Source organism: Rhinopithecus roxellana, chromosome 6 (assembly GCF_007565055.1).
Source record: "Rhinopithecus roxellana isolate Shanxi Qingling chromosome 6, ASM756505v1, whole genome shotgun sequence".
NCBI classification, from domain to species: Eukaryota; Metazoa; Chordata; class Mammalia; order Primates; family Cercopithecidae; genus Rhinopithecus; species Rhinopithecus roxellana.
The window spans coordinates 30,309,848-30,322,721 of record NC_044554.1 but is presented as its reverse complement, the minus strand read 5'-3'; the positions used below and the strand labels follow the sequence as shown (position 1 = coordinate 30,322,721).

Below are 12,874 nucleotides of genomic sequence, written 5' to 3'. Positions count from 1 at the left end.
ACTCCTAGTGTAACCCTGTTGCAGAAAAATCATTCATCCTTACTTTTACACATGATTTTTTAAAAACAAGTAAATCAATCAAATGTTATAAAAAATGCAGAATAGGTAGAATTGGGAATGCTGATTTCTGGCACCTGAGCCCTGCAGATGAATGGGTCGGTGTTGTGGAAACATGGGCGTGCCCCAGCGCCAGAGTCTGTGCTTGGCTAGGGGTGGTCCAGAGCTCCCCCACCAACCTTCCCAGCCCGGCTCCCGCGCAGCCGGGAGCCAAGCCTGTTTCTGCCGCCAGTTCTGGCAGTGTGCTTAGCTGTGACAGACAGTTCTTCATCTGTAGAATGGGGATGAAAACAGCACCTGCTTCCCAGCGTGGGCTGTCGCGGTCCCATGAAGGGTGGTGGTGGCGTGCACTGCATGCCCAGCAGCAGCGCTGTTTTTCTTATTAGCACTTAGCTCAGTCTCCTTTGCCTTCCACTGTCGCTGCCTTCCTTTGGCCACAGCAGCCTCTGCGGCCAGCTTTCGCGTTGCATTTCCATGTTGTTCCTTGTTGCGGGGAGGCCCCTTTGCTGCCCTGCGCAGTGCTCTGCCCCTCTTCCCGTCCTGCGGTGAGGCCCTGACCCCCCCGCAGCGCCACACAGATCCGCGCCTCTGGTTTGCAGTGGGTGGGGGACCGCAGTCAGACTCGCGCCCTGAACCCCGCTTTCCCTCACGTTGCCTGCCCAGCCGGGCTGATGACCGACCTCTGCGGCTAAATGCCTTCTCCAGCTGAAACAGTCCAGACTGTTTAACAAGGAGAAATTGGCAAAGCAGAACTGTCGCTTGGAAAATGCAGGTTTCATGATCTCTTTGAGTTTTCACTGTTTTTAATGCAAGCTCGAAATCAATATTTAGTTTTGAGTGTGGAGAATAGATTGTTTTTTCTTTTATGTATGTAAACAAAATGTCCTATGTGTTTCAGTGATGGTACCAAAAGTATTTCTTGATCTTATTTCTTAACTTTGAAAAGGTATCTATAGCTTTTAGAATATTTTGTATACTAGTACCTGCATTGTATACATTAATACACAGTTTAATCCCCAATAACCAACTTTTGTTTCTATTTCTGCCCCCACTTAAGGACCCCAAAATGTATGTACAGACAGTGCTTGATGTTCATAAAAAATACAATGCCCTGGTAATGTCTGCATTCAACAATGACGCTGGCTTCGTGGCTGCTCTCGATAAGGTAGGTGTGTGACGGTTGTGACTTGCCTGTAGTATATATGGATGAGGCGTTTGTCTCTAACTGTATTCTGTGTAACACAGGCTTGCGGTCGCTTCATAAACAATAATGCGGTTACCAAGATGGCCCAGTCATCCAGTAAATCCCCTGAGTTGCTGGCTCGATACTGTGACTCCTTGTTGAAGAAAAGGTATTAAATGACCCTATGTTTTCTTAGTATACCTGTTTAAAATCTCAGCTTTTATATGAGGAATTAAAACTTACATTATATTTTACATACATTAAATTGTAAATTTTGTGCCTCATGAGAAAATGCTTAAACATAATCGTCTTTCCGGTTCAAAATCTGCATTCCCTCCCACTGGCTGTTTTTAAAACAGAAGGTGTCTCAGTGTATTGTGGGACTTTGGTTATTCTCCATCCAAGTGCTAACTGGGCCCCACCCTGTTCGCTTCTGAGATCAGATGAGATCGGGCACGTTCCGTTCAGGGTGGTATGGCCGTGGATTACCTTTGTTATTCTGTGTAGTTTTAAATTTGTTTTCGTTAGATGAGTTTCTGTTGCTGTTTCATATTCTTTGCTTTTGAATCTTATTTCTCAATTGATATGTTTTCTAATCAGCGTATGTATATTAAGATCTGGAAGCAATATAATATATAGCTTTCTCCTCTGCGTTGTGTTTTGAAGTTCTCACTGATTGTTTTGTTTGTGTGTCCTGGTTTCTCTCAGCTTCTCTTTCACTTTAAGTTTCTTTCAGTTTAGAGATGCTCTACTCCAAATATCACAACAATACGTTTTAAAGATTTTAATGAAGCCAATCTCCTTCTGGCTTTCTGTTGCAATAGTTTTCCCCACTCCCAAATTATACTGGTTTTGATATTAATAAATTATATTTGAAACAGCTCTTGAAAGCTAGCATAACCCCAATACAAAAAAGACCGAGAATACCCGCACATACCAGAATGAAAAGACTGCAAACAAGTGTCACTTGAGAATAGAGTTGCAGAAGTCTTAAGTAAAATATTAACAAGCCAGATTTACCTGTGAACTAAATAATAATTCTTCAAAACAGAGTATAGCTTTCTAGGAACGTTAGGATAACCCAGCAGTACTAAGTCTGATGTCATTTACTACATTAACAGAGAACTGTGTAAAAACTATGTGGCCTTTTTGGTAAATGATGGGAGAACATTTGATGAAGGTCAATAGCTTTCTCTTAACCCCGTTTACCCAAAGCCAGTGAGAAACTCTGAGTGTTTGATTTTTTTTTTTTTTTTCCTGTTTATTGCAATAAACAGGAATATTTATTCCTGGTTTAGTGTGTAATTTAACAAGTCGGATCCTCTCCAGAAATGAGAAGGGGCTTTAAATTGGAAGGCCTCTTATGACTTGGTTTCATTCTGGGGGGCTGCATGTTATGACTATGGAGGTACTCTACTGGGTCTTCAGTTTGTTTGACAGAACACTTAGTATCGTTAGTATCGTGGGTTTTTGTTTGTTTGTTTGTTTTGATTTTTTGGGTTTTTTTTTTTTTTTTTGAGACTTAGTCTCACTCTGTCACCCAGGCTGGAATGCCAGTGGCATGATCTCGGCTCGCTGCAACCTCTGTCTCCTGAGTTTAAGCGAGTCTCATGCCTTAGCCTCCTGAGTAGCTGGGACTACAGGCATGCCACCACACCCAGCTAATTTTTTTTTTTTTTTTTAGTAGAGATAGGGTTTCACCATGTTGGCCAGACTCGTCTCCCAACTCCTGACCTCAAGTGATCCACCCGCCTCAGCCTCCCAAAGTGCTAGGATTACAGGTGTGAGCCACCGTGCCTGGCCTTAGTGTCCTTTTTATCCCTTGTCTTTTCATAAATGTCCCTCATCAAGTCTACTGATTACTGGTTAAGGCCACTGATGCAGACAGAATGGCAGAGACATTTCCACAGCATCTATTTAACGAGTGTGTGTTCAGCGAGTGGAGTCAGGGAAGGCACTAAGTTAAACTGCTCCAAGGGAAGAGGAACACCCCGACCCAAGAGTGCCAAGAATAGGGCTGGGTTTTCTGAACCAACTGTTCTTAAGTTGGAGACACCTCTTCTCCAGTTGGAGACACGTCTTCAGAGTTTCTGTGGTGGCTGATTCGTTTTATATGAATCAGGGGTGTTGTTGATAAAGCGGTCTTGTAGAAAAGACCTGTACAAAACTTCATCTACCTTTAAGTCACCTTTGAATTATTGTTTGTTCATAGAGTGAATCAGTTGTTAAAGGACAATCATCTCTTGTACATATAACTACAGAGGGCAGCAGTTTAGTAGGAATTTAAACCCCTTCATTATCTTTAATGACTGGGCCATGAAAGGGAATCTGTGTGCCTTTTTATTTCTCCAAAGTTAAATTACAGCAGACTAGAAAGCAGTTGGTAAAGTGAATTTCCTTTCCTGGAGTTTAAGTGGATTATCTTAAAGGCAAACTTCTTCAGAATGTTTTTGGAAACGTTTTATAAATATCTCCTATTGGTTTTCACCTTGGATATTCTAAATGACTATTTCATAATCTTTTCTTCAATGATGAGGTTATGGTATGAGATTGCCAATTTGTAAGGAAAGTCATCCTTCCCTCTTTCTCTGCACTAATCTGATGAGAACTGATCTTTTGAATGCTTGAACCTGCTTTCTGGCTGAGTGGTGCTTGTTTAAATGTACTGATGTTTTAAAACATGGTATCTTTTTTAAATTTTCAGTTCCAAGAACCCAGAGGAGGCAGAACTAGAAGACACACTCAATCAAGTGGTAAGTGCTTCAAGATCATATCCATTTCCAGTAGCTGTGTATTTCACAAGCTGTTTGTCATGCTATTGATAGAGGGCCTGTGAAATGTGAAAAGTAATAATCATTGATTTTATTTTGAATCTATGGTTTTACTTCCTAAATTGAGTTACTACTTTTAGCATTCAGACTTTTCTCATTAATAGTCCAACTCACTGAATTAAGGGATTCACAAACTTTCAAGACTCTGGGGTGGAGTTTTTGCCATCATAAACGTTGGCATACAGACCTGCCCAAAGCCAAGGGCACATCTTGGCTCCTGGCTTGTGGCCGGTGACAGTCGGCTCTGCACTGTTGGCTTGTGTGTGTGCTTGTTAAGTGTGTTGTCTCGGTGGCTTTGCCAGATGGTTGTCTTCAAGTACATAGAAGACAAAGACGTATTTCAGAAGTTCTACGCGAAGATGCTCGCCAAGAGGCTCGTCCACCAGAATAGCGCGAGTGATGATGCCGAAGCCAGCATGATCTCCAAGTTAAAGGTGAGTTTCATCTTCCTGAAAAATCCCAGCTTCCGAGTCATTATTATTTTTTTTTTTTTGAGACGGAGTCTCACTCTGTCACCCAGGCTGGAGTGCAGTGGCCTGATCTTGACTCACTGCAAGCTCCGCTTCCCGGGTTCAGGCCATTCTCCTGCCTCAGCCTCCTGAGTAGCTGGGACTACAGGCGCCCGCCACCCGGCCCGGCTAATTTTTTTGTATTTTTAGTAGAAACGGGTTTCACCATGTTAGTCAGGATGGTCTCGATCTCCTGACCTCGTGATCCGCCCGCCTTGGCCTCCCAAAGTGCTGGGATTACAGGCGTGAGCCGAGTCATTATTAAAACAGCTCTTAGTCTCTCCATGTTATGAGGCAGGCAGAGGAGTTTGTGCAGTGGTTTGTACAAGAAGCTCTGCCGCTGCTCTTCTGAAAGCCTCCCACAGCTATCGCTCTACTCTCGTTGGGCCCCAGTGCCTTCCTGACCCCTTCTCCCCAACCCCCCCGTGGGGCTTCCATCCTACCCAGGCCTGGCTGGGCTCAGCTCACCATCTGTGGGGCCTCTCCTGCCTCCCACACCTTTGGCCTTGGAGCGCATTCACATTGTGCTGGCCTGGAGCTGAGTGGAGGGCTTGGTTACTTTGCTGTCGGCAGCTCTTCCTCCGCCCCCTCCTTTGCACGCCTGTGTGTCAGCGCTGTCGACTGCTCTTATCTGACTTGGAGCATATTTTACTGTGACCTGAAATTATGTGGGTGTCTTTGTCAGCGTGGGCTGCCGTGAGAAAATACCATAGACCAGGTGGTTTAAACAACAGAAATTGTTTCTCACAATTCTGGAGGCTGCAAGTCCGAGATCAGGGTGCCTGCTGATTCGGTTCCTGGTGCGGGCCCTCTTCCTGCTTTGTAGGCAGCCACCTTCTTGCGGTGCCTCACGTGGCAGAGAGAGTGCAGAGCTCCTCTGCATCTCTTACAAGCACACCAGTCCCGTTGAGAGGCCCCACGTTCAAGACCTGATCCCTCCACATAGCATCACATTGGAGGTTTGGGCTTCAACACAGGGATTTTGGGGGCACACAGTTCAGTTTCTGGTAAGAGATAGAGACAAATTATTTCATCATTGTATTCTACCATAGTGCCAGGACACCTTGCTCTTAGATGCTCACAAATTGTGTATGAATTGTGTGTGCGAAGACTTCACTGTGCAACATAGAGCTGTGGGGTTTTCGACAGTGTGTTAATATTAATCCATGCATATTTGTACTGTAAAATATAGCAAAATGTTACTAGCTTTGCTAGTAATTCCATATAATTATATATTGTATACTCTGATTTCTCTAAGAGTCCCTTGTATACATTTATATTTTTGTACAAATTAATAAGACAGTCATCTGGGTTCTTCTCAGCAAGCTTGCGGGTTCGAGTACACCTCTAAACTTCAGCGCATGTTTCAAGACATTGGCGTGAGCAAAGATCTGAACGAGCAGTTCAAAAAGCACTTGACAAATTCAGAACCCCTAGACTGTGAGTATCCGTGTGTCTGTCTGTTGTGTTTACAGGCAGAGTTCTTTGTACCAAATGAAGAAATGACAAAGTATTAGGTGAAGATGGGAGGGACTTCGTCAGAAATTCACAAACTAAGAATCAGGAGATTCTTCCCAAATGCCCAACCCTCCTCCCCCAACTCCCGTGTGACATTAGGAGATGACAGCCCCTGAAGTGGTGTCAGCTGTACTGGGGCGAGGTCACCACCTGTTGGGATCTGGGGAGGGTCTCACAGGCGTGGTTTTGTCTTGTTGTAAACCTTAGCTTGAATCCATTCTAGCATTTATTTTCGTGTTCACTTGGCCTGCATAGGTAATAGTCAAGCTGAAGACCTGTGGCTTCAGACTGGGATTAGGGATCAGTACAGGCAGATACAGGTGGTTCAGTGCTCCAGGAGAGGCAGCTGGGCTGGTGTTTTAAGGCCTCGCATAGTAGTAGGATGGCAGATTTATGCTTACGTCATCTTTTGATCATCTTTGTCTTTTTAAATGAAAAATGGAGAGTTTTATTTTTCCCAAATCAGGATTAACAATTCCATAGTAAAACTAGACAGTTTTGCCAGTGGGCTTTTTAACTATCTGTGAAGATGAAATTACTGTTACAATTTATAGACCATGTGTGTCTTTTCACAGTAATAACTGAAACATACACTGTACTGAAGTTAGCAGTTTTCTCCTGCTTGTGAGTTTCCATGAGTCTGGGGCTGTGATGATGCTGGGCCTGGCAAGCACAGGCGTGGCTTGAGTGGACTCAGTGATTCAGGACTGAAAAGGAAAGCAAGGGAAGCAGGGCAGGCATGTGACAGCAGAATTCTGAGGTGGAAGCAAAATGAAGATTCTCACTCTTTGGAAGAAAAGAATATCTGGCTCTTGCACTTTTTGCTAATTTTAATTGAATAAAATGTTCAATTCTTAATTTTATATTCAAGCAGGATTTTTATTTAATGTGCTTTTTAATAAAGAGCAATCCACATTCATCTGAAATGATTGAATTTTTCAGTTTATAATTAATGTATTCCAGAATGTTCACTCTCTCCTCTCTTCCGCCCCCTAGTGGATTTCAGCATTCAAGTGCTGAGCTCCGGGTCCTGGCCCTTCCAACAGTCTTGTACGTTTGCCTTGCCGTCAGAGGTAAGGATGGGTTTATCTGCCATCCCTTTAGTGCTAAGTGGAGGGTGGGGCGGGGCAGCCTTCACTGTGGAAGGGGATAGGCCTGCAGATGGCCTTCCTGCTGGCTGGCTGCGTCACAGTGAACCGTGGGAGCAACACTCAGGGAAGAGCCCTGTGCAGTGGGGCAGGTCTGGATGTCTGAAGGTGGGCTGGCTGGCCCAACTCTACAGACATGCTTCTTTATTGTAATTGGAACCTAATTAGTTGTATAATGAACACCTTGACGAACCTGCTGGTCTTGAAGTATGAACCTTTTTTAGATCGTACCTTCCAGTGCTTAAAGCGCTTTACAAGAGAGGCAGATACCTGGTGTTTGTGTTTTACTTTTATATAAGCACTGACTTTGTACTGTAAGCTTGGAACAGTGTGCTTTACTTAGAAACACTGCCTGTAGGACGTGGTGAGATCTGTATTCCATATAATGCTGTCCTTTTATCTAGTTGGAACGTAGTTATCAGCGATTCACAGCTTTCTACGCCAGCCGCCACAGTGGCCGAAAATTGACGTGGTTATATCAGTTGTCTAAAGGAGAACTGGTAACTAACTGCTTCAAAAACAGATATACTTTGCAGGTAAGATCACGTTTTTGTCTTAAAATGTTTCTATTCCAAATGAACATAAGGCAAATTATAGAAATCATTAGCAGTTGATTCAGCAGGAGAATCTAGAATTCAGCTTCTGGTGAAATAGTAGCAAGTTTAAAGCATGAGTTGTAAGAATCAGATGAGCCAAATTCCAGTTCTTTCTGGCGGGGGAACAAGTTATTTAATGATCGTGAGCCTCAGTTTTCTCCTCCATTAATGGGATGTTAGTGCTTATACTTGGGAATTGATGTGAAAATTAAATAACATATTTAGTAAGTGTTTGGCACGGCTCCTGCCTGACACACATCAAGTGTTCAGGTAGTGGCTTAAAACGCTGGAGTTGCGTGCATTTAATTATAACAGCTCTCCACCTTTGACAAAGCAGTTTCACATTAACAACAGTGCTTACAACGATATTGAGTACAACCTAGTTTATAACTATGTAACTAAGAATATTTCCATTTTGTAGGTGAGAAAACTGAGGCTTGGGTTAATTGAAGTGAATTTCTCTGAATCCTAGCTTATCTATAGCTGAACCAAAATTTCAGTTAAAGTCTTTTCTCTTAAAGTTCAGGCTTGGCCAACGTGGTGGCTCATGCTGGTAATCCTAACACTTTGGGAGGCTGAGGCCAGAGAATCGCTTGAGGCTGGGAGTTTGAGACAAGCCTGAACAACATAGCAAGACCCCATCTCTATAAATTTTTTAAAGTAAAAAGAAAAAAAAGTCCAGGCTCTTTCTACTTCCACCTTTGTACAGAGCAGGCTTCACAAGTAATGGCATAATTTAGTCTCTGAGAAGGTTTCACTGATAAGCTTCTGAGAACAACTGCAAGTCTATGTTTAAGTATTAAGAAACTTCAGAATGGGTTGTTCTGCAGACTCAAGCTGCTCATTAATTTAAACTTTTCGTAAATCTACTCTGACTTAAAATTGTTAAAATGCATAGTATTGTTACGCTGGCTCCAGAGGTCTTTATCAAGTTGAATGTTTCCTACTAAATAATTGAAATTTTGTTTCATTTATCCCCAAATATTCATAGAAGAATCCATGTGTTCGACTATAGTACCTGGAATTTCAGTGTCCAGTTTTTGACAAGGCGGAGGCTTTGCCTAGGGTGTGGCTGCCATGTTAAGGCAGCCAAGAGTGGGCCCAGTAGAAAACATTAGCAACACACTCATTCCCTTGTGTCTCTGTTCAAGGTCCTGGAAGCACTGTCGTCTGCGGGCCGCCCTGAAACGGGCATGTGGCAGTTTTTGTTTGTTTCTCTTTTCATTGACTGAGGCCTTGCCTGGGCGAGCAGTGGCTGACAGTCATGGGTCATTACTTGTTGCTGTCGATTATGCAAGAAAAGAGGGAGAAGAGAGGGAGGAGTCTTCAGGGGGCATTCATTCGCTCGCACACACTCAGCGATCAGGAACCAACGCGTGCTACCTGTCTTTTAGAAGATACTTTAGGGCCGGGCACAGTGGCTCAGCCTGTAATCCTAGCACTTTGGAAGGCTGAGGTGGGCAGATCACAAGGTCAGGGATTCGAGACCAGTCTGGCCAGCATGGTGAAACCCCATCTCTACTAAAAATACAAAAATTAGCTGGGCGTGGTGGTGCTCGCCTAGAGTCCCAGCTACTCGGGAGGCCGAGGCAGGAGAATCCCTTGAACCTGGGAGGCAGAGGTTGCAGTGAGCTGAGATTGTGCCACTGCACTCCAGCCTGGGTGACAGAGCAAGACTTTGTATCAAAAAAAAAAAAAAAAAAAAAGAAAACCTTTAGGGCACTTGCCATTTCATACTTTACTTACTTTTTTCCTACTTTCCTAGTAAAGTACTTAGGATTAGAAAACCAAATATAATTTGATATTTGTGTTGTTTTACATCAATAATGTGCCAAAAGATAATACTCCTTAGCTCATGTGCCAAAAACAGATTTGGAGATTGATGCTTAACATGTCCACATATACCAGGTGTGTGTATATGTGATTTTCTCTATTAATGAGTGGGGACATATCTATAGTATATATCTACATAGACAATACATTTTTTGAAAAAACTTCAAATTATTTTAATGTTTGAAAACATGGAAAATGAATGACTTTGGGAAGATGTTGCGTTTTGGTGGCGTTGCCACGTTTTATATTCCCTTTTAAATAGATCTGCGCTTTGCTTGTACTTGTTTAAAGAATGTGTTTCATAAATAAGTTCTTCAAACTTAGGCTGTATATTTTTGGAGGTGTTTCCACACATTTAAATTTTCCTTCTTTTTCTTTTCTATGGGGGGCCTCAAAGGCATCTACATTCCAGATGGCTATCCTGCTTCAGTACAACACAGAAGATGCCTACACCGTGCAGCAGCTGACCGACAGCACTCAGATTAAAATGGTATTTTCATCTCAGTCTCTTTGTTCTATCAAGTTGCCGTTCCCTTGTTCTCGTGGATATTGTTAGGAAAGATAAGGGAGAGGATATGGACATCTTTAATTTGAAATAGATGTTTGCTTCATGAATATGAATATGTTCTTATTCCAGGATTTTAATATGCATTATAAAAGTCTTAATTTTAAAACTCAGTGTTGAGCCAGGCATGGTGCCACATGCCTGTAGTCCCAGCTTCTTGGGAGGCTGAGGCGGGAGGATCACTTGAGCCTGGGAGGTCGAGGCTGCAGTGAGCTATGATCATGCCACTGTACTCCAGCCGGGGTGACAGAGACCCTGTCTCTTAAAAATAAAACTCGGTGTAACACACACATACTCCTCATCCATGCATTTCCCTCATTCACTTAACCAGTTCTTAACTGTTTCTCCAGCTCGGCTTTTCTTACTAAGCTTAAATTTCCGCCTTAGTATTATTTTTCCTGCTAGTCATATTTTTTATTGAGATATATTTCAGATAATAACATTTCACAGAACATAAAAGTCATTTTAAAGTGTACACAGTGGTTTTCAGTATATTCACAAGCTTATAGAACTACCACCATTATCCACTTCCAGAAGGTTTTATCATCCCAAAAAGAAACCTGCACCCATTAGCAGTAACTACCGACTAACTCCCAGCCCCTGACAACCATTAATTTACTATCAATTTGCCTGCTCCAGACATTTCATATAAATGGAATCATATAACACGTGACTTTCTGTGCCTGTCCTCTTTCCCTTAGTGTATACTGTTTGCAGGGTGTGCCCATGTTACAGCGTGTGTTGGTACTTCATTTCTTTTTGTGGTCGAATAGTCCAGTGTATAGCTGGACCACATTTTCTGTGTTCATCAGTTGATGTACATTTGAATTGTTTCCAATTATGAACCATGCTGCTGTGAATACATGTTTTCAGTTTTCTTGGGTGTATACCTAGGTATAGAATTGCTGAGTCATGTAGTCACTCTGAATTTTTTGAGGAACTGCCAGACTCTTCCACAGTGGCTGTGCCATTTCATATTCTTACCAGCAGCGTATGAAGTTTTCAGTTACTCCGTATCCTCTCCAACGTTTGTTATTTTCTTTTTTAAAAAAATTATAGCCATCCCAGTGGTGTGAAGTAGCATCTTGTGGTTTTTACTTGTATTTCTCTAACAACCAACGATGTTTAGAATCTTTTTGTGTTTATTGGCCATTTGCATATCTTCTTTGGAGAAATGTTTGATCAAATTCTTTGCCCGTTTTTCAGTTGGATTATTTGTCTTTTTGTTGTTGAGTTGTAAAAATTCTTTTAATATTCTGTATACTAGATCCTTATCAAATATGTAATTTGTAAATATTTTCTCCCGTTCTGTGGGTTGTCTTCTTACTCACTTTCTTATATGCACATTTTTAATTTTAATGAAGCCTGTATTATCTATTTTTTCTTTTCGTTGTTTGTGATTTTGGTGTCATTTCTAAGGAATCATTGCCTAGTCTGAGGCCAAGGACTATTCTTTCCCTGTTGTTTGGTGCAGACAAACTGGTCAAAAGTCAATTGGCCATAGGTATACGTGGGTTTATTTCTGGATTCTCAATTCTTTTCCAGTGATCTGTATATCTATACTATGTCAGTATCACACTGTCTGGATTACTGTTGTTTTGCAGTAAATCTTGAAATTGAGACCCCTGTGTTTTTTCACCCCAAGATTATATTGGCTATTGTGAGTCCCTTATGTTACCTTATGAATTTCAAGATCAGCTTGTCCATTTCTGCAAAAAGTGCAGTTGAGATTTTGATAAGGATTGCACTGAATCTATAGATTGCTTTGGGGAGTATTGCCATCTCAACAGTATTTTAAGTCTCCCACTCCATGAACATTGGATGTCTTTTCATCTATTTAGGTTGTCTTTTCTTTCAACTGTGTCTCATAGTTTTCAGTGTATGCATCTTGTATGATTGTCAATTTATTCCTAGTTTGTTATTTTTGATGCTAATGTAAATGGAATTGGTTTTTAGTTTTTTAATTGAGACAGAGTCTTGCTCTGTCTCCCGGGCTGGAGTGCAGTGGTGCAATCTTGGCTGCAATCTTGGTGCAATCTTGGCTGCAACCTCCGCCTCCCGGGTTCCAGCAATTCTCCCGCCTCAGCCTCCCAAGTAGTTGGGATTACAAGCACAAGCCACCATGCCTGGCTAATTTTTTGTGTTTTTAGTAGAGACAGGGTTTCACTATGTTGGCCAGGCTGGTCTCAAACTCCTGACCTCAGGTGATCTGCCTGCCTCAGTCTCCCAAAGTGCTGGGACTACAGGAGTGAACCATCGCGCCTGGTGGAATTGTTTTCTTAATTTCACTTTTTTCTGGTTTGTTTTGAAACAAGGTCTCACTCTTGCTCAGGATGGAGTGTAATAGTGCAGTCACAGCTCACTGCAGTATCAAATGATCCTCTCTCCTCAGCCGCCTGAGTAGCTGGCACTATGCCCAGCTGATTTTTGTATTTTTTGTAGAGATGGTGTTTCACTGTGTTGCGCAGATTGGTCTTGAACTCCTGGACTCAAGTGACGTTTTCACCTTGGCCTTCCAAAGTGCTGGGATTACCCAGGCATGAGCTACCATGTCAGCCTGTTTCACTTTCTGATTGCTCATTGCAAATGTATAGAAATACAACTCATTATTATATTTTGATTCTATAACATTGC

General features: G+C 42.3%; 1 protein-coding gene across 2 annotated transcripts in view; it reads left to right on the top strand.

The window, feature by feature from the left end:
• Positions 1-12,874, top strand: part of CUL1 (cullin 1) — a 103,287-nt gene that overhangs the window by 85,094 nt on the left and 5,319 nt on the right. For both annotated transcript variants that reach the window (XM_030932304.1, XM_030932303.1), the window contains exons 10-17: positions 1,115-1,222; positions 1,303-1,409; positions 3,945-3,993; positions 4,374-4,505; positions 5,903-6,020; positions 7,095-7,171; positions 7,651-7,782; positions 10,073-10,165. In XM_030932304.1, coding sequence (XP_030788164.1) covers positions 1,115-1,222; positions 1,303-1,409; positions 3,945-3,993; positions 4,374-4,505; positions 5,903-6,020; positions 7,095-7,171; positions 7,651-7,782; positions 10,073-10,165 — 816 coding nt within the window. The remainder of the gene's footprint in view (positions 1-1,114; positions 1,223-1,302; positions 1,410-3,944; positions 3,994-4,373; positions 4,506-5,902; positions 6,021-7,094; positions 7,172-7,650; positions 7,783-10,072; positions 10,166-12,874) is intronic.